At 38.3% G+C, this 24,970-nt stretch overlaps 1 protein-coding gene across 15 annotated transcripts in view; it reads right to left on the reverse strand.

Annotated features, from left to right (window-relative positions):
* ANKS1B (ankyrin repeat and sterile alpha motif domain containing 1B) overlaps nt 1-24,970 on the reverse strand; it is a 1,095,895-nt gene that overhangs the window by 311,094 nt on the left and 759,831 nt on the right. For all 15 annotated transcript variants that reach the window (XM_032416344.1, XM_032416343.1, XM_032416340.1 and 12 more), the window contains one exon: nt 6,520-6,618. In XM_032416344.1, coding sequence (XP_032272235.1) covers nt 6,520-6,618 — 99 coding nt within the window. The remainder of the gene's footprint in view (nt 1-6,519; nt 6,619-24,970) is intronic.

Consider the following 24,970-nt stretch of genomic DNA (forward strand, 5'->3'; position numbering starts at 1 on the left):
ATACCTATTCTTCCGAAACTGTTTCAAAAAATAGAAAGGGAAGGAAAACTTCCAAACTCGTTTTATGAGGCCACCATTACCTTGATCCCCAAACCAAAGACCCCATCAAAAAGGAGAATTACAGACCAATATCCTTGATGAAGATGGATGCAAAAATTCTCACCAAAATACTAGCCAATAGGATCCAACAGTACATTAAAAGGATTATTTACCACGACCAAGTGGGATTTATCCCGGGGCTGCAAGGTTGGTTCAACATCCGCAAATCAATCAACGTGATACAATACATTAACAAAAGAAAGAACAAGAACCATATGATCCTCTCAATAGATGCAGAAAAAGCATTTGACAAAGTACAGCATCCTTTCTTGATTAAAAGTCTTCAGAGTATAGGGATAGAGGGTACATACCTCAATATCATAAAAGCCATCTATGAAACATCTACAGCAAATATCATTCTCAATGGGGAAAAACTGAGAGCTTTCCCCCTAAGGTCAGGAACGTGGCAGGGATGTCCACTATCACCACTGCTATTCAACATGGTATTAGAAGTCCTAGCCACAGCAATCAGAAAACAAAAAGAAATAAAAGGCATCCAAATTGGCAAAGAAGAAGTCAAACTCTCACTCTTTGCAGATGATATGATACTTTATGTGGAAAACCCAAAAGACTCCACCCCAAAACTGCTAGAACTCATACAGGAATTCAGTAAAGTGGCAGGATGTAAAATCAATGCACAGAAATCAGTGGCATTCCTATACACCACCAACAAGACAGAAGAAAGAGAAATTAAGGAGTTGATCCCATTTATAACTGCACTCAAAACCATAAGATACCTAGGAATAAATCTAACCAAAGAGGCAAAGGATCTGTACTCAGAAAACTATAAAATACTCATGAAAGAAATTGAGGAAGACACAAAGAAATGGAAAAATGTTCCATGCTCATGGATTGGAAGAATAAATATTGTGAAGATGTCAATGCTACCTAGAGCAATCTACACATTCAATGCAATCCCCATCAAAATACCATCCACTTTTTTCAAAGAAGTGGAACAAATAATCCTAAAATTTGTATGGAACCAGAAAAGACCCCGAATAGCCAGAGGAATGTTGAAAAGAAAAGCAAAGCTGGCAGCATCACAATTCCGGACTTCCAGCTCTATTACAAAGCTGTCATCATCAAGACAGTATGGTACTGGCACAAAAACAGACACATAGATCAGTGGAACAGAATAGAGAGCCCAGAAATGGACCCTCAACTCTATGGTCAACTCATCTTTGACAAAGCAGGAAAGAATGTCCAATGGAAAAAAGACAGTCTCTTCAACAAATGGTGTTGGGAAAATTGGACAGCCACATGCAGAAGAATGAAACTGGACCATTTCCTTACACCACACACAAAAATAGATTCAAAATGGCTGAAAGACCTAAATGTGAGACAGGAGTCCATCAACATCCTAAGGGAGAACACAGGCAGCAACCTCTTCGACCTCAGCCACAGCAACTTCTTCCTAGAAACATCGCCAAAGGCAAGGGAAGCAAGGGCAAAAATGAATTATTGGGACTTCATGAAGATAAAAAGCTTTTGCACAGCAAAAGAAACAGTCAACAAAACCAAAAGACAACCGACAGAATGGGAGAAGATATTTGCAAATGACATATCAGATAAAAGGCTAGTATCCAAAATCTATAAAGAACTTATCAAACTCAACACCCAAAGAACAAAGAATCCAATCAAGAAATGGGCAGAAGGCATGAACAGACATTTTTCCAAAGAAGACATCCAAATGGCCAACAGACACATGAAAAAGTGCTCAACATCGCTTGGCATCAGGGAAATACAAATCAAAACCTCAATTAGATACCACCTCACACCAGTCAGAATGGCTAAAATTAACAAGTCAGGAAACGACAGATGTTGGCGAGGATGCGGAGAAAGGGGAACCCTCCTACACTGTTGGTGGGAATGCAAGCTGGTGCAGCCACTCTGGAAAACAGTATGGAGCTTCCTCAAAAAGTTGAAAATAGAGCTACCATACGATCCAGCAATTGCACTACTGGGTATTTACCCGAAAGATACAAATGTAGGGATCCGAAGGGGTACGTTCACCCCGATGTTTATAGCAGCAATGTCCACAATAGCCAAACTGTGGAAAGAGCCAAGATGTCCATCGACAGATGAATGGATAAAGAAGAAGTGGTATATATATACAATGGAATATTATGCAGCCATCAAAAGGAATGAGATCTTGCCATTTGCAATGACGTGGATGGAACTGGAGGGTATCATGCTGAGCGAAATAAGTCAATCAGAGAAAGACATGTATCATATGACCTCACTGATATGAGGAATTCTTAATCTCAGGAAACAAAATGAGGGTTGCTGGAGTGGGGGGTGGGGTGGGAGGGATGGGGTGGCTGGGTGATAGACACTGGGGAAGGTATGTGCTATGGTGAGCGCTGTGAATTGTGCAAGACTGTTGAATCACAGATCTGTACCTCTGAAACAAATAATGCAATATATGTTAGGAAAAAAAAAAAGCAGGAGGGGAAGAATGAAGGGGGGGAATCGGAGGGGGAGACGAACCATGAGAGACGATGGACTCTGAAAAACAAACTGAGGGTTCTAGAGGAGAGGGGGGTGGGAGGATGGGTTAGCTTGGAGATGGGTATTAAAGAGGGCACGTTCTGCATGGAGCAGTGGGTGTTATGCACAATGAATCATGGAACACTACATCGAAAACTAATGATGTAATGTATGGTGATTAACATAACAATAAAAAAGTAAAAAAAAAATACATCAATACATTCCATGAGTTTGATGTATCAAATGTACTTGAGAACATGCAGACCGTTGCATTGGTGAATATTTCAATATTATAAAGGGCATATTACAGAAGAACTATTCTTACCAAAGGAATAAACTTTTGTCTTTGAAACTTGAAACAACAAATACAAATAAAGCATGAAAAACATGCTTTGAAGTGTTCTAACAGATCAAGATTGCATTTAGCAAACCACCTTTTCTCTGTTTAGGAACAATCTCAGGGATTCCAAAACACAATATGTTAATTAAAGGATTTCAGGTAGCAATCATGGAATATTTTTCGTGACAGATGAAGAACACAGATATTCTGAAGACTAAAATTGCATAAACAAAACAAAGAGACACGGTGTCCCTTTTGCGGCACTGCAAAGTTAGAGTGAATGCAAATGAATGTGCTGGCAGTAAAATTACACTATTAACCATCTGAAGATTGGGCTCATTACCTAAGAAGGCAAAGCATCAATTTGTAGCATTATAACATTCTGTTTGTGCTGATGAACACGTGTTTGGATGTTTTTACATATTCTCTACTCATTTGGGTGCATAGTAAGCACTTTCGCATCAGCCTCTTGATAAAAGCTTAATTTTGTATTGTTTCTGTTATATTGTTTTCTCTAATGGGAATGATATTCTGTCTTAAAAATAAACACTCCATTTGTTCTCCAAATAATTCCGAGTTCAGGTTCTTTTGTTCTCATTATCAAATGGCATATACACAATTATGGATATATCTTAAGATTGAGGCACTCTTCGATTTGAAAAAAAATGTATATTTGAATAACGAGAGGAAAATATTCATTCAGTCGCTCATTCTTTTATTCTTTAAATGCGCATGTATTGAGCTAAGCACATTGGGAAATTCAAGGATGGATGTGACACTGTCTCTGCCTTCAGGATGTTTCTAAGGCAAGAGTGGTAGAGCATTATTAGTACCTTCAGAACAGGCAGAGCTATCAAATCTCAGAGGAAAGAGACAGCAGTGTATTACTGCCTTCTACAAACATTTTTGACCACCTATGATGTGACTGGCACTGCTGTAGGGGCTGGGTATATAGGAAGGAACAAGATAGTCAAGGTCCCTGAGCTTATGGACCCTGCATCTTGGGGGAGAGGTGAAAAATAAGGAAAAAACAAACACATAAATAATCTAACTTCAGGTAGCCATAAGTGCCATGGAGAAACTAAAGTGGGGTAATATGAAGGACAGTGATAGTATGTGTGTGTGACTTTGAGGTCACCAAGGCCTGGGTGAGGAGACAGCAGCTGAGTAGAGATTTAATGATGTATAGGAACAAGGGTATGAAAATTTGAATAAAAGACTTTCTAGGCAAAGAGACCAGTATGGAAAGGCCTTGAGGCAAAAATGAGCTTGGTATATTCTGGAACAAAAAGAAACCATATAACTAGAGTTGAGGAAAATGGGAGAGTGAGAGATGAGGCCATGAAGGTGGGAAGGGGCCAGAGCCTATTGACTTCTGTAGGCTGTGATAAAGATTTTATTCTAAGTGAGAAGGGAATCCATTGGAGATTTTCTTTTCTTTTATTTTTATTTTCTTTAAGATTATTTATTTATGTATTCATGAGAGATGGAGAGAGAGAGGCAGAGGGAGAAGCAGGCTCCCCGCTGAGCAGGGAGCCTGAATGTGGGCCTCAATTCCAGGACCCCGGGATCATAACCTGAGCCGAAGGCAGATGCCCAACCATCTGAGCCACCCAGGCACCCTCCATTGGAGATTTTGAACAGAGTGTGCGTGATCTGATTTACATTTGAGAAGGATCATTCTGGATGCTGTGTGAAATTCAAATGTAGAGTGATAAGAAAGGTAACTAGGACAGAGATTAGGTATCTATGAATTATCCAAGCTAGAGAGAACCAATGAGAAATTGACTCCAGTAGTCTAACCTAGAGATGATAGATAGAACCTATTGTGGCAGTCCAGTTAATGGTGGTTGGTTTGGACTAGGGTGATAATTACCAAGGTGAGAGAAGTGGTTCCATTTAGGGGAAGTTTCATAAAGGAAGTGATATGGAACTATTTGAGCTGAACTTGACAGGCAGGCTTGTGACATGGGGGTAGTCACTTATTGATTTATTGAGTGCCTACCATGGGCTGCACACTGAGCTCGGTGTTGGGGGTACAGCAGTGTAGAAGTCCTTGCAGACAATGAGGAGCAAACTTGCTGAGGAAATAATATTTTAAGATACAAAAGTAGTGGGGTGAACAATACGCTTATAAGAATTACTTCTGGAATTAGTTCTAAGGCCACTTATTCTTTTCCTTTTACTGTAGAAAATTGTATGATCAAACTCCTTTGTATGCGTAACTCTCCTTGAATTTGCAAAAGTGTTAAGCTTCTATCAGTAGACACTCAGTTCACTGTCAGTTGGCAAATTTCATCAGATCACTTCCTTAGAAATAGTGGTTAATATTTATCTTTCTCGTTCTAAGGAGAAATTATAGCCTCATTAGAAAGGAAAAGAGCAGAGGAGAATACAAAATATATGGTAAGTTCATACATTTAGGTGCAAGTCTAACTGTTCATCTGTTTTCAGTCTTGCCCACTGAATCTTTTCCCAGCTGGTTGACCCTACTTCAACTTTCCCTCCTTCTCATGCCTATTGTATACTGCCTCCAAAATTGACTGGCCTAAAGCAGTCCAGTCATGTCTGTTCCCCAGAGCCTATAGAACAAATTTCAAATTCCTTAGCCTGACATAGACTGACCCAACCTACTTTTTCTGCTTTATCTCTGACTATACTCTCTAATTGTTTAATCACACTGGATTTTTTTTTCTTTTTTAAAAAATTATTTAAAAAACTGTGGCAAAATAACAAAACATAAAATTTACCACCTTAACCATTTTTAAGTGTATAATTTAGTGGCAATGATTAAGGACATTCACATTGTTGGGCAAATCTCATTGCATTTTAAATCACACAGTATCACTATTCCCCTAATACTTTTGGCAATTTACATTTGTATTTATATGATTTCTGCTGATCCCTGAAATGCTTTCCTTTTCCTTATCAGTTAAAGTCCTACATTATCTTGAAGACCAGTGCTCAGATCCTACCTCTTGCTTTAGGCTCCTATGAAATCTTATCTGGAAACAGAAGGTCAACTCTGTTGCTAGGTAACATAGTGCTTATAGTTAAAAGAACATGTTGGTTGGCAAACTGCATCTAGACTGGGAGGATTTATACATCAACTATAAATACCTGATGGGGATGTGATACTTTGGTCTTTCTTGAGTGATGACTCTTGTAATTAGGCAGATTCCTAAGTCTATGGAGTTGTACAAGAGATAATGCCTCTCAGGGGGCATGAGGCTTCTAATTCAGGAACATTCCCACACCCACCCAATATTGATCTTGTCTTCTTGTACCTGAGCTGTCACCTGAGGGGCATGGACTGATGTTTGTACCAATATAAGGACTCGCACTGAAGAGAACCCCTGAAGGCGCCCTGCTGGTCAGTGGTGTTTCCTGTATGACATCCTTCTCATCCACCTAAAGCCAAGTTTGGCCCACAGTAGTCTTGTGAGTCTGAACATTTCATTGGACCTAAGAAGAACTGCTTTGGGGAGTTTAAACAATATGTAGAGATGGTGTCCTAAGTACTAACAGCCCTTTCACATCTGGACTGAAGACTGCTGTACATAGGGCCAGGCTAAGAAAGCATTGCTTACCTTTGGAAGAAGCTGGATTGCCTGTAGAATTCTTTGTCTGTGCCCAGAATTAAGGATTCCAATTTCCAACAAATCCTGATCTTCCATAACATTGCTTCCCTGAAACAAACCCAGAAATGTTACAAGTTAAATTAGGTATTTTTACTATGGGTAAATAATGATTTATTTAATGCAGAGAAAAATAACCAACAAGTGAGCTGATTTTTACAAACAAAAACAGAGTCATTCTTCTTTGAGGGTGAGGGCAAGTAGGAGGTCACCTATGTGACTGAGTTGAAGGTTCTGGGAAAGCTTCCTTCCTCTCAGAAATGCTCTTATGGCTCACTATTTATGGTTGGGTTATCTGCATTGGGGATTCGTTCCTGTGACCTAAAACTCTGTTCCCCTAAAAATGTAAATGCTTCTGAGAAGAGTTGCCCTTTAGGATCTTCAGTGATCTACCTATACGTTGACATGAATGAATCAGTTTTTTCTTCCCTTGAAAACAGATTGTGAGAGGAGGACTGATTAAAAAATTGAAATATACTAGGCTAGTTAAAATTGGGAATTAATAATTAATCTTAAAATACTGAATGCCAGACATCTGATCAAGATAATGGGGATACAACAATGAATAATTTGCAGGTCCCTGCCCACAACTGTCTTTATTCTTTCTAGTCCAGGGATGGAAACAGATTTTGAAAGGCAGGTAAAATGCTGTGAATACGCTATGATGGTGACACATGCTTGGGAACCCCAAGGGGATCTGGGGGGTGTTTTCAGCAGAGATGATGTCTGATCAGATATCTGAAGCATGGTTAGGACTTAGCACTCAACAGAGGGAGGACACAAGAAAAATTATGTACAGTGTTCTGTGGGTGAGAAAGAACATAGCATATTCAGAAGCACTGGGTTCTTGGATGAGTTGGAGAGAGGAACAAAAGGTAAGGCTGGCAAAGTAAGCCGAAGCCAGACTATACGCACATTGTATGCCAGGCTGAGGAATTCAGACTTCATCCTGACCATAACGGGGAGCCATGGATAGATGGCAAAAACAGGAGTTACATATGAGATTCTAAATTTACAAAGATCAATTTAGTTTAATTTTAGATCAATTTAGTGGCTGGGCCTCAGTTTCCTTACCTATAACATGACAAAGTTGAGCCACACGATCTCCAAGGACCAGTCTAGTCCTGAAATTCTTTGATTTCAATGATTTTTTAGGCCTCTGATTAATATTCTAATACAGAAATTTATAGATTGTTTATTTTGTCCCTAAATTTTAGTCTTTTGTAGCTTGTAAGCTAGTGTTTCTCTTTAAATTGAGGGGTCTATAGAGAAGTTCAGAATTCAGATCACTCATTTTCTGGACAAATCAAACTGTCTTATTAATGTGTAACAAAAACACTGAGTAGAAATTACAGAACACATATTTATGGAGAGCAATGGGTACTGACAGATATTTAAAGCAAAAGAGAATGAATTCGAAAGGGCAATCCTGGGAGCATGGAGACCATTAGGAGCTACCGCAGTTGTTCTAGAGACAATGTGGGCTTAGACTGAGGTAGTGGTGGTCATGGGAGATAGAAAGATATGGGTGGGTTTGAAACTATCAAGAAGTTTGACTCAGTGACTGAATGCATGTAATGATGGAGAAATGCAGAACACACAATAGTTCCAGGCTTGGACAATGGGGGTGAATCATGATGTCTTTTCCGGAGGTAATAAAGGAGGATGGGCCTATCTATATGGTACAAAGTGAGACCAATATCTTTCCCTGTACAGGGACAGAATAGATGAATATAAACAATTTAATATCAGACTACATTATAAATGGATAATTGATTGTTCTTAGAAAGATTAAAGCCATAAAAATGGTATCATAGCTAGAGATTTAAAATGGACATTCACTGGGCAAAAACATTCCACCTACTCATGATATCATTCCTATGCTTAAGCTACCCTGGCCTTCTCAGAGGAGGCAGAACGATCCAGGTATATAGCAGCATGATAATGAAAAGCCTAATGAAAAACAAATAAAGCCAGTCTTGGCAAAATGCCACAGGAAACATTGCTCTCAAGAAATTACTCTGTGCACACAATAGAGCATGGCTAAGAATATAAATGGCTTCATTTTGAGAAAGCGTTATTATTTCCAGAAATGGACCAGTATGTCCTGAGTAGGATATATCATACCATTCTGTATTTGACTTTTAGTCTTTAAAGGGTTTCCAAAAGGAGTTAAAAGGATCTTAAAAAACAAAAACAGAAAAAAAAAACACAACAAGAAACAAAAAACTTTGTCCATCTATGTGTTAGACCATTACCAGGTTTTCCATGGGCTAAATTAGCAGCCCACAACATTAGCTCACATACATTCTTTGGTGTGTCTGTGTTTGTCTTCTGTCAGTGTGTCTTCTGCTTCAGTAATTATAGATACCTACTATCTATAGGTAATTCTGAAAATTTGATTTCAGTATTTGAATACTGAAATGATATGAAGGATTAAATCCTTAAAACCACTGTTCTTCCTCTAAACTACCAATATACCATCTTCTCTTACCTTCAGTAGGAGTAACCTTTTTGAAAAATTGTAGGGAAGTTAGACATCTTCTCTTTGGGTCAAATTTCATAGCATATGGAATAATTACCAAACACTTCTGAAAAATGAGTGAAAATTTGGGAAGCACAGTGCAAATGGTGAGAATGTGCCCAAGGGGAAATGGTACTAATTGTGGAAATGTAAAGAAAAGGATTCACTGTCCCCAATGAGGCATGCTGTTAGAAATTTTCTATTTTCTCTCTTATTGCAATATATAGAGATACCAAAAATATCCTGGTGCATCATCTAGCCAGTCTTTTTTTGAAACACCACCAGGCTTAGAGTCTAAAGATCTGGGTCCGAATCTTGTTTGGGTAAACTTAGCTAAGTCATATATTATTTCTAGGTCTCATGGTCCTCACCCGTAAAATGCAGTTCAATGAATACTCATTAAGTTCTAAAATGCTATGATTTCAGTCATTTCTAACTTTTGATTAATATCCTTATATGTAAATATAGATTGTATAATTTGAAGTTATATTTACATTGCAACTACATTTTAGTGTTTCAGAACTTGCAACCTAAAGTTAGCTTTAAGAAGTATGGTTGACCCTTGAACAACATGGGTTTGAACTGTGTGCGTCCACTTAAACCTTGATTTTTTTTCAATAAATACAGTACAGTACTGCAAATCTATTTTCTCTTCCTATGACTTTCTTAATAACATTTTCTTTTCTCTATTTTACTTTAATGTAAGAATATAGTATATCATATTCATAACATACAAAATATGTGTTAATCAACTGTTTATGTATTAGTAAGGCTTCCTGTTAACAGTAGGCTATTAGTAGTTAAATTTTGGGGGAGGTAAAAATTATATGCAGATGTTTGGTTGCATGGGGCAACCAGGGTGAGGGGGGTGGTCAGCACCCTAAACCCCTGCATTGTTCAAGGGTCAACTGTAATTATAGAGAAATATAAGAATGCACTTTTTTGGGACAAATTAATCTCAGTATTAGGTAGGAACTTATAACATTTATTATTAAAAGAAATGACAGAATACCTTAATTCTGTAATATCATGGATTCTTCCAGCTTTTCAGAGAAAAATTAAATATTTCAAATCTCACAACTAACCATTTCATTTGCACTTGGGTAACAGATGTGCCATCAAAGACAATAAACATGTCCATTCTTCCTGGGGAGTTGAAATTTATTCTCATGTTATGACTTGCCTTCACTAAATGTTAGAAAATCTCAGCTTATCCTTCCCCCTGCCCCTAATAATAGCTGAATGTAAACTCTAGCTTTCTCCCTCCTCTATTCATTTTTCATATGACTGCCAGATCAAAGATTTTTGGAGTAGAGCTCCATTATGTGTGTTTTCTGCTTAATCAGCTACTACACTGCACTCACTCTCTACCTCCTCATCCCCAGTATGCATACTGCCTCTACTTCCTCATCTCCCATTTACTCCTCAACCCACTGCTATATGCTTTTACCCCCACTAACTCCATAGAGTTTCTCTGCCAAATGTTGAGGAAGACTTCTCAGTTGCCATATCTAGTTGATTCTTTTCAAACCGGATTTCAAAAAATGCATTGGCCACGTGTGGCTGGTGGCTACACTACTGGACAGCACAAATAGAGAATATTTCTGTCATCAAAGAAAATTCTATTAGACAGCGCTTCTCCACAATTAAAGACATTGAAACTGTAGTTGAATCACACAGATAGGAGGAAAAAAAGTGGGGACTGATAAGGAATCAGAACAGGGAGTCAGAAATACTCATGAGTCATCCTTAGGATATAATTGATGTGCTTCTTAGTCAAAGTTCATGAACATAAAATTGAGGATGTTTAGCAAATTTTCTTCAAAATTTTCAGTCATTAAAACAAATTAGTAGTAGTTCTATTTTCATTAGTGTTTCTTATGGGACTAGAAATCTATGCTATCAAAATGACAAATCAAATCAAGGAGTAATTTCTTATTTTCTTAGCACACTACCAGGCACATTGCACAAGGCACTTAGGGAATAATAATCAGTAGATAAAGTTGCTTAGTTAATGACTTACTGGAAGGATGAAAGGCCCAAGACAGTATTTTTAGAATAGCTGTTCTTTTACTGACAAGAAATATCTAATCCAGGGTGGTCCTTATTGCTTTCTTAAATCATGGAATGAGGAAAAATAACATATTTTATGCTCTGAGAGCTGAAAACTGAAGCTTCTCTGACCCTGGGGAGAATATTTTATATTACTGGATTTTTTTTTTCAGCTGTGATATACTAACAAGATGACCAAATAGAATAAAAAGTAGTGTTTTGTACTTAATGCTCCATGAGAAATATAACAGCTATTTATTGAAATAATCTCTCAAATATATCTAAACTGATCACTTCTGTCTCTCAGAACTCCAGCTTGAAAAGTCCTCTTATTTTTATAACCTCAATTCCATATCATATTCATTTAGCAAACTTTCCTTCAAGTTGCATATTATATATAATAAATCCCTACAGATGCTAGGGAAACATGTTTAAGGACCATAGGGAACTTGTTTCTTTTTAATATAAGCTTAAGTTGGATGTTATTTATTCTCTCTCTTCAGTTCAAGACTGAAAAAATGGAGAGGATTCTGTCAATTTGGAGAAAATTTCTTTTGCTCTATAATTAACCAAACTAGATTCTTCTCCACAATTTGTGTGGCCTGGAATATTTAAAATAGAATATTTGTATGATAGAATGATAGCAAGATCTTGCAAACTCACACATGGAGAAACACATATTTTAGTTTATTTTTAATATTTTTACAGCCTAAATGATGTGGTGGCATAAAACTATATATAATATTCTTGGAATATGTACCTCTTAGCTTCTATAAAGGCTTTGAGTCAATTTGATATCAACCTACAAGTAAACCGAATGTGTCTTTTCTGCATGATTAGGATGGTAACTATTGGGATAAGTCCCAGATTTATAATTTCCCTATCAGTGTTGGAAAGCTTTATTTTGTTTATCAGATGGAAACATGGGTTACCATAAGTAATCAGATAATGGATGATGTGCTTTTTCTAATTTTATTTTATTTTTTAAAATTAAAAAAAATTTTTTTGTGTGTGTGTTTCTTCCAATTTTAATTCCCTTTCTTACACAAATGAAATGACAGTGGAAGAAAACAGTATACTTTTTTACTTCTCTACCTTAGCCCTCCATTTGAAAATACTCTGTCTATTGCAATGGAATTTCTTGTTCACAACTTGACTAGATTTTCACATTCTTAGCTTATGAAGAGTTTCTTAGATTCTTTAGACCATTTGGATTATTGATTCAAATAAATGTCACATTATTGAGCAATAAGTTAGAGAGCATCTTATAATTGTAGAGTATATTTTAATAAATAATCTATATCTTAGAATTATTTTTTTAAGATTAGTATTTATACCTCACATGATTATAATGAGTTTTATACTACCAGTTTTTCCTTCTTACTTTTCAAGCCTATTTCCCCTTTGAAACATCTGTTCTGAAGCTATGGAGAGAGAGAGAAAAGGAATTTAAGTAATCAGGTATTTATTTGTTAAGGAGTGAGCAAGGTTTGATGATTTCATAAGTTACAATTCTAATTCATTTGAGTGTGTTCATGTGTTCATGTAGATTTTAGAATTATGTATAAGATTTCAAAGTCATTTATACAGTAACTTGTACTGTCTTGGTCAAGTTTCACAGGTGCAAGAGGAAGCTTATTCATTTTTAAGGATGTTAATCCACCAGTCTTACAAGAAGAAACGAGGTTGTGAACAAAACTTATTTGTATGTTTTTACTTTTTTCCAGATACATGCATATGAAAATATGAGGCTTATGAACACCTACTGTCTTCTTTCAATTTTCATACCAATCGCAGTTGGTGTAAACATAAAGTAAATTACACACTTACTGAGTTCTTATTCTGTGCCAGGCCCTGTTTTGTTTTTTTTTTTTTGAAGATTTTTATTTATTTATTTGAGAGAGAGTGAGAGCGAGAGAGGAAAAAGCAGACTCACTGCTGAGCGGGGAGCCTGATGTGGGGCTCGATCTCAGGACCCTGAGGTTATGACCTGAGCTGAAAGCAGACACTTGACCGACTGAACCCCCCAGGCGCCTGATCAGGCACTGTTCTAAATGCCTTAGACATATTATCTTATTTAATTTCACCATAGCTCTCTGAGGTAGGTACTTAATGGGCTCCCTTAGCTAATAGTAGCCTTTCTCATAACTATTACCCGACACTGCCTCCAGTGGGGTTAGTGTAGGAGAGAAAAGGTTCAGCAAAAAAATGTGGCAAGACCTAAGCCATTTGCATTTTGCTTTAGAGCCATATGAAATTCACATTTGAAAGCAAGTGTTCCAACATATTTTATGTTTGATTTCACAACGTTTGAGCAACAATGAATCTTTCTTTATAGAACAGAATTTGGAAAGCTGTCTGACCTATTCTTCCCTCCTCTGCTCCAGTCCTCTCTGTTCACTGAATCATGGAATCAGGGCTGGCAGGGACCTGGGGGAGTTTTCTTGTCTAAACGTTCCCTAACTAACCGCAAAGCTTTCACTTCCCTCTCTCTTTTGAAGCGTGGTGTCTAGCTGGGTTACACCATTCCCAAAGGGGTAGGGCGGATATTAAATTCTTTAAATGTTCTTTCCCAATAGCTGAATCTGAGCAGGGGGTTGGGATGGGGCTGGGGGGGGACACCTCAATCCTACTCGTTTAGTTTCCACTGAGCTGCAGACTGTGACAGTAGAGCTATTAGAAGAACATGCCAAAAGTGGAGATGAAAACAGTTAGCAGCTGTCCTGTGTCCTTTTCCAATCACAAGCTGTGAAGTTGAAAAAAATTTTTTTCCTTGGGTAGGCCGTACATAATCTTGGCATGTATCTGAGTTTTGTTCTTCTATCTAATATGCTGAATATTCCCCACTACCTTATAAGAGAAAAATGAGCAGCAATTAGGTTAGTTTGGACACCTTGCCCTTAATAGAAGAGGAACATGGCACCTTTGTGTTTACAACAGGCTCCTCTTGCAAGTGGTCTCTCACTGGTGATACAGAGCTCTAAAAGGAAGCTCCTCTCTGGAGAAACAAAGACAATTTGCTCCCGAGTATAACCAACACAGCCACATACTCTGAAGCAGAAAAAAAGTGCCTAAAATGATTAATGTTAACTAGCAGCCACTGAGCACTCACTGAGTACCTGGTACTTTGTCTACCTTATTTAGAAACCTTACTACAGGGTTATAAGATAGGAGGCAATACCTTCATATCACAGACAAGGAAACTGAGTCCGAGAGCTATGAAACCATCTAGCTAGTTCACACAGTTAAAATACAATGGATCTGGGATCAATGTTCTACTCTTTCAGACTGTGACACCCATGTTTCCTTTGCTACAGTAAAGGAACCAAATGTTCAGTAGAGGACATTTTCTGGATGGAGATTCCAGTCAATGGATGTGTAACACTGCCAAGAAGTAACTCCTGTGGTGCTATTTTCACCACAGCCCTTCATATATATTGACAGACCACTGGAAGTGACTGCCATGGTTTCTCCAACACATTTTATTTCAAATAAATTATTTACCTTCTGAAAGGTTAAGCGGTTAGTTCTTCCAACTGCCTTAGCGCAATCTAGGCATGTTAATATAAGTGACAGAGTCTGGCTAAAGCACCAAGTAACTTCTCATGCTGAGCCAGGACTGTGCTGGGAGGTGGAAAATAATAGCATGGCATCAACTTGGCACTTCTCAGCTCTTCTGTAGAGCCCTTGTCAAACTATCTGTCTGGTCAACTGGGAAAGGACATATTGGATTTCTTTTCTTTAGGTCTCTTTCAAGGCCAGGATGTTGGAAAATTATCCAGTAAGGTAGAAAATGCCTGGGAATGTATCAAGGATATTTGTGTCCCTAACTTAATATATTCTGAATCCAGAGAAAAGAGTCAGTGCAGTCCCCTGAGAAGGCTATCCTGGCTAAAGGAGCCTGTCATGGTGAGGGTGGATAATTTAGTCCTGTGGGAATTAGGAGACCGGTCATAAAGGCGACTCATTAATCCATCAAAGAGATGGTTGTCCTCAAGGAGTGGATATCTACAGATTTAAGGATGATGAGGTTACCTGATACTGAACTATATTCAGAAATAGTCAAATAAATGTAGGAGGAGAGGAGCAAAGAGGAAGAGAAAGCAGGGAGGGAGAGAATGAGAGAGAGAAAGTATTGCTTATTAAGGGTGAAGGTGGTAGTGAGGAAAGTAGGGTTGCCAGATAAAACACAGAAATTCCAATTTACCCAGGATTGTATATTTTTATTTGCTTAATCTGGAAGCCTTACAGAAGAGGCTACTGAACACTGAAAATGAACTTGCAGAGTCCAATCCACAATCAGAGCTTCCACTGAGGTAGGACTTGCCACTAATTCATTTATTCAACATGTATTTGTTCACCTAATACTTTGTGAGCACTTACTATGTGCCAGGTACTAGGCTGGGTTCTGAGACACACTGAGAAAAGAGCAGACAAGGTCCCTCTGCTTTTAGAGTTTATAGTCTAGTGGGGAAAACAGGAAAATAACCAAACAAAAAATAATGCAAGTAATTATTATTTAGCAAAGTTTTATATAGGCCAAGAAATATTAAGAGCTTTACTTTGTTTATTGTTTACAAAAACCCCTGAGGTTGGTACAGTTATTACCCTTATTTAAAAATAAGGAATTGAAGACACAGAGAAGTTAATAATTTGTCCAAGTTCACATGTCTAGTAAAAATTGCTCTAAGGAAAATTAATACAGTGCTGTGGTAAAAGAAAAAAAATACAAACGAGATTTATGCTAGAAAGAATGGTCAGGAAAGCCTCTCTGAGAAAGTGATATGTAAATTGAGACATGAGGGATTAAAAGGAGCAACCAAACCACAGAAAGAGCCATTAGAACGGCATTGTAGAAGGAAGAGTAGGTACAAAGGCACTGAGATGGGAAACAGCCAGATATAGTCTAGGAGTAGACAGAAGGTTAATAAGACTAAATATAGTGACTGAGAGGGAAGAGGACATTGGAGGGGAAACAGGGCATACATAACGGGGATCCTGATAAGGGCTTTGATTTTATTCTAAGTGCAATGGAAAACACTGAAGGACATAAACTGACTTCTATTTTTTACTATATCTGGCTATGGTGTGAAGAATGGATGGAGGAATTGGGTGACATGGAACTTGAGCTCAACAGCCTGAATTGAAACAATAGCCTGGAGACACTGAAATCTGAGGAAAATGGGATGAAATATGACCTGTTGGAGAACCACAGGAATTGGCCTCACTGGGGAGTCAAATTTCCAAGCTAAATATTATCTTTCATTTGAATCAGAAAGAAAAGCCAGAAGGCAAAGATGAAAGTCAGAATGGTCTTTGATATAGTGTCTAAATTGATACAACTATGGATAGAGATTGAATAATACTTGTTAAAATATAAACATCTATACTCCTTGGACTCAGCATTTCTATTTCTAAAAGTTGTAGACATTGTTGGTAGGCTGATCCCCTTCTCCCTTGCTATCTTCTACTATGGAGGCTGGAGAAGTTGGTTCAACCTCCCTTGAAGCTATGGGTGGACATGTGACAAAATTTGCTCACTGGGGAACTTCTGGAAAAACTTTTGCTTTTCTGATTAAAAGGGAGAAATTCACCTGGTATCCTTGTATGTCCCTAAGAAAGTGGCTGTGGACTTTCCCCTGATGAGTTTGGTCAATTGTTCATACAAAGTGACAGAGATGGGTTCACAGTTGGTGAACCACCAAAAACAAATAACCCTATTGGATATCTGTAAGCAGGCAAGTATGAGTTATGGGAGAGTTAGTCCCTAAATAAGAAAAGTTATTTAAAGCTGTCTCCATATTTTGCATACAAGTGGCTCTGGCCAGTGCTGATCTTTTAGTGAAAATAATGATGAGGATGTGGATTATGGCATGTAATAGAGGTCATAAGGGGTATTCACAATTTACCTTAGACAGACCTGGGTGCGATAACCACAAAGAAGAATAGAGAAGGATATTAGAAAGAATGAAAGTTATCAGAACAAAATTGGGAGGGTGTGTGCGTGTCCATCTATAGATTTGTTTGTTCTATTTCGACTTCAAATTATGAAATCTCACAGAAATAATTACTGAAGTAATTTATTTCCTATGGATTTTGGTTTCTGTTCACATTTGCTGGTTGTGAAATTACCAAAGTGTTGATGGAGTTGACAGATTTTAAATCTGGGAGTGGCTTTTAGCTTCTAATTGAAGATGACAGGCATCCAGAGATTGTATAGTCATCGTGGTTCTAAAGGAAGCACATTTTTACATAAATTTGAGTTTTTATAGGAAAGAATTTTTACACTTAAAATTTGAACACATTATAATCTTAACAGAGCAGAAACAGTGAGAACATTTGGGGGGTTTGTTAGGTTGGCCTGGGTGTGTGACTTCCCTGAAATCTTGAGATGTCAAAGTTTGTGGTTAGGTCTTTAGTAACTTGGAATGCCTTTGGTGGGCAGTGAATGGTGATTACCCTATTGAAACAATTGACCAGAATATTCTTGACTTTTCTCCACATTTATTTTGGTTTTAGTTTTGGTCTTGAAGACATTTTTCTTGAAATGTCTTCAGTAGAAAACATTTTTTCCCCCATGAAAACTTTGTTTTGGCTTGCTTTATATAAAAAATGTGGTGTTGGGGAAACTCACTGTATGTTTGTGTCCCCTCCAAATTCATATGTTGAAACCTAATTCCCAATGTGATGATATTTGGAAGTGGGGTCTTTGGGAGGTGGTCAGGTCTTGAGGGTAGAGCCCTCCTGAATGGAATTAGTGCTGTATAAAAGAGGCTTCAGAGAGCACCCTTGCTCCTTCTGCCATGTGAGGACACAGAGAAAACATGGCCATCTATGAACTAGGAGGTGGTCCCCTATCAGTCACCAAATCTGCTGGTGCCTTCATCTTGGACTTGCAGCCTCCAGAACTGTGAGAAATAAGTTGCTACTGTTTTTAAGCCAAGCAGTCTATGGTATTTTGTTATAGCACCCTGCATGGACTAAGACAGAATACAACACTGGAATTAAGTATGAGGAAATGGTCACTGTGGTTTACACAGGCAGGAGGCTAACCCAACCAAGGGGTCAAAGAACGCTTAGTGAAATCACAACTCAGAAGAGTCCTTTGGGCTGTTATAGAGTTGTGTGGCTCCATCATTTGGCCTTGGGTTGAATACGAAGGGAAAATTTGTGCCAAGGCACACAAACACCCATGTTCTCTGTATGGCATCTATACTTATGGATGCTCTTTCCTCATTTCCTCCTATCATTTTCTTCACTAAACAAGAACAAGATATAGGAGAAAGGGAGACACCTTTTCTCATGATGAATATTATTAAATGTCCCCTTGTCTATTTTTTCTAATTAAAGAGAGAAATTCACTGGTACCAAACCCATCATAAATTCCTTCATATTAATTTGAGCATTATTAAAAATGGACACCTCTTGTCTAAGTTAAAGCAGATGCTAAATAGGCCATAGAATCTCTTATTTCTTTCTACTTGGTGTTATATGCCCTATACTCTTCATTGGATAGCAAAATTCTTGGGAGAAATTAAAATGACTTAAGCATCTTTGCATCTTCCCTATTACCTAGATTTTGCTGAAATTTTGAATAAAATAAAAGCTTGAAAGAATGAATACTAAGTAAAAAAAAATGAACCATAAGTTTATAAAAATATCCAGTCTAAGGATCACCAAGTAAGTTTGTAGCAAAAGGGTTGAAAAGTTTGAGCTGAAAATTCTAATATTTAGGATGTCTGATTTTTTTTCCTAATTGAAGAAAGGATAAAGATGGAATTTCCGGTACACGATAACACCAAAATGTTCTTAATTTTTTTCAGTTTTGCAAATTCTCATGATTTGATTTTCATCCAGGACTGTCAGTTGAGACATCTGATAATCTAAAAGCATTCAGAGAATTAGGATCCCATATGGCTCAAAAATATTTCCTTTCCGACAGGGAAAAAGAGAACACACTGTGAAAATAATACTGGTATAGCTTTTGGTTTATGTGTACAAGGAGCACAAATGAATTTAAACCATTATCTGTGGTATAATAATCATTATAATGATTATCAGGGTCAATTACAATGAATAAAATAAGAAGAATATATAGTTCTCATAAGCATGTTGCATTATGAAAAAGCAGAGGTATATTTCAAGGCAATGATAGCAATGTAGTTATGTTTAGTCTTATGGAAGCAACATTCATTGGAAATGAGCACCAAATTAGGAGTCCTGACTTATCACTAATTAACTGTGTAAACCTGGAAAAGTCTTTTAAGTTCCTTGGGACTTCATTTTCTCAACTGAACAATGATAAAAGTGGACCAGATGTTCCTTTTTAACACAGCATCTGTTCTGGAGGTTCTAGCTGGGAGTAAATCTACTCATATACTCATATTGTTTGAAGAATAGTTCTCCTTGTATGGGGGAAGTTATTTTCTTTAAATGAGTGTTAAGTATTAATAGACATTTATATAATGATGAGAGAGGACAGAGACTTGGTTGGGTTCAGCCAACTGCACCCACTGAATTAATAATAATAACAGTAGTAATAATAATAATGACTGGCAACATTCATTGGGTGTTGACTGTGGGCTGGACACTGCTTTAATCTTCAGAAAAATTCTATGAAATAGATATTATTATTAATACTCACATTTTACAGGTGAGAAAACTAAAGTTGAGAGATAGCTAGAAACTTGGCTGAGATCACACAGGAAGTGGTAGGGCTGCGGTACCAACTGAGGTGGCAATAAAGGGGATGATGGGAGCAGATAACCAGATGCCCCACATCCCATAGTTTCCAGACAAGTGTCTTCCACATGGAATCGCCTCACAGAGATCAGATGGGGGGAGTTTCTCCCTACTAGCCCCGTGGTCTGCATCAGCTCTCTTTCCCATTATCTCTACTGAGGAACTGGAGATTAATAAAGAGGATGGAATTTGGAGCTCCTGGGTTCACATTGCAGTTTTGCTTTTTAAGAGCTGAGGGACTCTGGGCAAGTAAGCTTCCTTTCTTCATCTTAAAATGGAGATACCAATGACGCCTACCTTTTAGGGACGTGGTACATAATGTTTATGGAATTGCTTCATAAACTATAAAGTAATATTGCTAAAAATAAAGCGTGCCTGCTAGGAACTACTTTTTTTCTCATTTTTTTTTGTTAGGAACATAGAGCTGTAAGTCTTCTAGTTTCATGTTGTTTTTGCCAGAAATAGTCTATTCTGAAAGAGGCAGCATGTGTGGTGGAAAAAAAAAATGTAGATTTTATTCCTAGCTCTGCCATTTACTTAGCTTTTTGGCCATGGGCAAGTCGCTTAATTGGGCATCCCACTGGGCCCCAGGCTCAGAAGGGCCCTGTGCTTGGGGTTTTAATGCTCTGTGGTTGCTGTCTTGAAATTCTTCAGCATTTTTTCTTTGGCTTTGTATTTTGTAAGTGAAGACTGATAGGACAATAGAGTATGTGTTGGGGTTTCTCACCATGACTCAGTGATGGGTTCTACTGAAAAGCTCTTCACTGCTTCCTAGGCTCACTGGCCCTAGGCCCTGCCTGGCCCCCTTTCTACCTGGTCCTAAAACTGCTGATGCCCTGCTCTCCACCTCCAGCAGGGTTGTGGGCACTGGCACAGGATGGGTTGAGATTAGGCATTCATACTCTATGGCACCTCAGCGTAGGGTATAATGTCTCTTATTCCCCCACTGGCTGGCAACACCATGGCATGTCTGGTGGGCAGTGAACCAAAGTCTACCCTTGATTCGGGTACCAAACATGTTCTGACGCAGAGATTTAAAAATCGTTGGAGGTCCTCTGTCCCCCATAGGTTCAAATGATGGGCCCCTAGGAAAAGGAGATGCCTAGCTTGACTTCCCCAGACCCTGCCCAGTTCAAGGTGCTGGGCATTGGTCAGAGGGCTGTTGAAAGGTGGGGCTCAGCAGATATCAGGCTCTGCAGTGAGGCACTTGTGTCTGCATTAGGAGGCAGGGTCCTAGGTGCCTGTGAGAGTCTGCACTCCCTGCAAGTATCTTGTGCCTGGGAGCACTACCTTGCCTGGAAACCTTCTTCCTTCCTTCCAACTTTCAACCTTCCCGAGTTTGGTTTGTATTTGTCTCTTTTGGCCAGCTCAAGGCACCCTTTGGATTAAAGCTATGAAATAAAAGTTGTGTGATTTTGGTGATTCTACATACAAATTAAATACTTTGATATTTGTGTTTTAAAATTGGCATTTCGGGCACGTGGGTGGCTCAGTTGGTTAAGTGACTGCCTTCAGCTCAGGTCATGATCCCAGGGTCCTGGGATCGAGTCCCATATTGGGCTTCTCCTGCTCTGCGGGGAGCCTGTTTCTCCCTCTCCCTCTGCTTGCCACTCCCCCTGCTTATGTTCTCTCTCTGTCAAATAAATAAATGAAATCTTTAAAAAAAAATAAAATTAGCATTTCACAATATAAAAACAAATGGCCAAATTCATGCTAATAAGAAAAAATTTTCATTTTTCCTTACTCAGAATACTAAATAAATAGTAAATTTAAAAACACCATAACAAGCTTGGAAAAACACAAGGAAGAAAGTAAAAAACCTTTATGTAATTTTGATGGCACTTTTACTCCCACCTTTTTAATGAGGGGTCCTACATTTTCATTTTGCACTGGGTCCCACAAACTATGTAGTTGGACATGCTCCCAGGGTGTAAATTCTGCAAAATCACCTGGTCCCTGCATCACTCCACAGGTATCCGTAAACTCTGGAGTATCTGTAAGCTCAAGTTAGGAAGAATGGTTGGACTGACCCATGAACAGCTTACTCTCTATTCAGTTATCTGTGGCTTTATCTTTATCTTTCTAAGAAGGTAGAAAAGGAGAAATGGGGACCATCCTCTTTGAAACTACAGAGGTCATTTAACCTTACCAAGGATGATGCTTCACTAGACATTAACTAGATATAAATTCCATTTGTAGTTCTAGAGATTGGCTTAAAATTATGAAATTGTAATTTGCATGGTCTGCTGGGGCTCTTTTATTCATTCATTCATTCATTCATTCATTCACTTATTCTCTTATTCTCACATTTATTTATACTGTCCTTTCATAACATACTGAGTGTTTATCATGCTGCACATACTTTGTTAGGCATTGAGAATTCAAAAGTGATTAAGATGCTCTCTCTCCTAAAGGAATACAGTCAGTGAGGGTGGGAGCTGGGAGGAAGACAGCACATAAATAGGTAATTATTTTTTGTGACAGCAAGTGCAATAATTATGGCTATACAGTAAAAAACATTTCTGAAGGCATAGGCATGAATCAAGGAAGACATTTTGGGGCAGGTGACATCTCTGTTTCCTACTAAGTGATTAGTAAAAGTTAGCCAGGATATAGAAAAATGGCAGAGGCAGGGAGGAGAAGGCATTGCATGGATGGGTTATAGCATGAACAAAGGCACTGAGACAACAAACAGTGTAGTGAGAGTGAAAAACAGCAAGTAGTTTACTATTAATCAGGGAAAGACCAAGTAGCTAGCTTTGTCAACTAGGATACTAAGTGGCCTTCATCCTATAGCTCTGGACAGTTTGTGAATGACTGTTTTTGTTTTATTTTTTTAAAGATTTTATTTATTTGAGAGAGAGAGAGAAAGAGAGCACGAGTGGGTGAAGGGACAGAGGGAGAAAATATCCAAGCAGGCTCCTCCTGAGTGGGGAGCCCCATGCAGGGCTCAAGGTCATGACCGATGGGGTCATGACCTGAGCCAAAACTAAGAGTTGGATGCTTAACCAACTGAGCCACCCAGACGCCCCTGAATGGTGTTTTTATACCTAGAAATGAGATGACTGGATTTACAATTTAGAAAAAATACACCAGTGGCTATTTGAAGTGTGGATTTGAAGGGATAAAACTGGAGATGAGAAGCTGGAGCCTGTTTAAAAAGCTTTTGTAGCAATAATACAAGAGACAACGAAGGTCTCAACTAGGGCAGCAGTAGCAAGGAAGGCTTTGAATTAAAGAAATACTGAGGAGTTAAAACTGGTTGGGCTTGATTATTGATTAAATGTAGGAGTGAGTGGAAGGAAGGAGGAAGGATGATTGTCAGGTCTCTTGTTTGGGGTAACTGATGGTTAAGGACCCAGGTGCGAAATGACCTCAGAAGGAGGTAAAGACTTTGGAGGTGGAATGGGGAAGAAAGGGCTATGGAACTGGCAGGTGGAGGTGTCTGCAGGCAGTTAGGCGAGGCTGAAGTTTGGGGAGAGGTTTGGGCTGAGTTGTAGATTTGGAGGTGACCGGAGTCTCTAGGTGGTAACTATGAGACAGAGGAAAGCACCCATGGTAGACACCTTGAAAGAGAGAAGGAGAAGACAAAGGTAATGAGGAGAAAGAGAATATGTTGCCATGGAAACAAAAAGGGTAAAGAGTTTCACAAATGAGGACGTGAACCAGCTGTTAAATATGGCAGAGAGATCCTAAAGGAAGTGGAAAAGTTCCTTTGATTTAGTAATATAGAGCAGCCAATGAGGGATCACAGGAGGAGTCTTTTGGGGAGAACTGTGGGAACAAAAGCCGGATCTGAGAGGATTGTGAAGTAAGAAAAGCGGAGACAGTGAATATAGACTACTCTTTTGAGAAGGTTGAACAAGTAAGGGAGGAGAAAATTTGGAGCACAGCCGGAAAAGGAGCAAGATCAAGGGAGAGTTGCTTTATTTTCTTTCTTTTTTTGCCTAAGAATAGGAGACACTTAAGCAAGTTTCCAGGCAAAAGGAAGAGAATACTAGTGGAGAGGGAAAGTTTGAGATGCAGGAGAGGAGGGGGAAAACTCATGGAGGGAGCGGGGCAGGCCATGAGTAAGACAGTGCATCCTCTGCACCTGGAGGGAGGGGTGTGCTGCAGGGGGTGGGGGTGTGTGTGTGCAGCAAGGACCCTGCAGGCCTACAAGGCCTGTACTTCTGACATCATTGATGCATGTCAATTCCTCAGGCTGTTTCTACTCCTCAAGCTGAGCTGCAAAACTGGTGGGAAAAGTTAGGCAACTGTGCTGAACAAATTTTCTACGGATTCACATCATTTAACTACTGACAGACTGCTCTCAAATGGCAATTCTTTCTCTTGGAGGTTCCTATAAAAATTCCTTGATGAGGATCCTCCAAGTCTCCAATCTTACCTTTACATCCCTCAGTCTTACAAGAACACCCCCTCTTGTGAGTGGTCTGAGCTTATCCATCATGAATGCCTGCAGCATCTCTCCTTTCTCAATTTCTTATGTCCTCACCTTCACCTTAATTTTTTTCTTGCAATATTCAAAATTCTATTGATCTTTCAAGGTCCAACTCATGTGATAGCCCATATTTCTGCTTTACTTTCATCTACATATATATTTTTAAGTTATTTGATGTCTTTTATAAGCTATTTTAAATACTTTTTAGAACAAGAAAGGGATCAATCAACCAACCAATTGCCCTGATGCCTTTTTATAAAACTTTTTATAAAACTTTGTATAAGTTTTATATATTATATATAATAGTTTTATATATTATATATAATATTTATATATTATTATATATTTATATATTATATATAATTATAAATATCTTTGACTCATTCATATCATTCTTCTACTAAGCTATTAAATCCCTGAAGGGCAGGTGATTTTTTTTTTTTTTTGCAACTGTTCTAGCAGTGACAATAATAATAGCTACCTACTACAATTAATGGATTGTAAGTTCCTGGAGGATAGATAGATAGATAGATAGATATACATGTGCATATGCAGATATATATTTATATTTCCTAAAGTACATCAATTTAATCCAATACTTATTAGACACTTACTAGCCATTAGGAGTTAATAAAGATAAAACA

The sequence above is a fragment of the Phoca vitulina genome, unplaced genomic scaffold (assembly GCF_004348235.1).
Source record: "Phoca vitulina isolate PV1807 unplaced genomic scaffold, GSC_HSeal_1.0 scaffold19, whole genome shotgun sequence".
Lineage (NCBI taxonomy): Eukaryota > Metazoa > Chordata > Mammalia > Carnivora > Phocidae > Phoca > Phoca vitulina.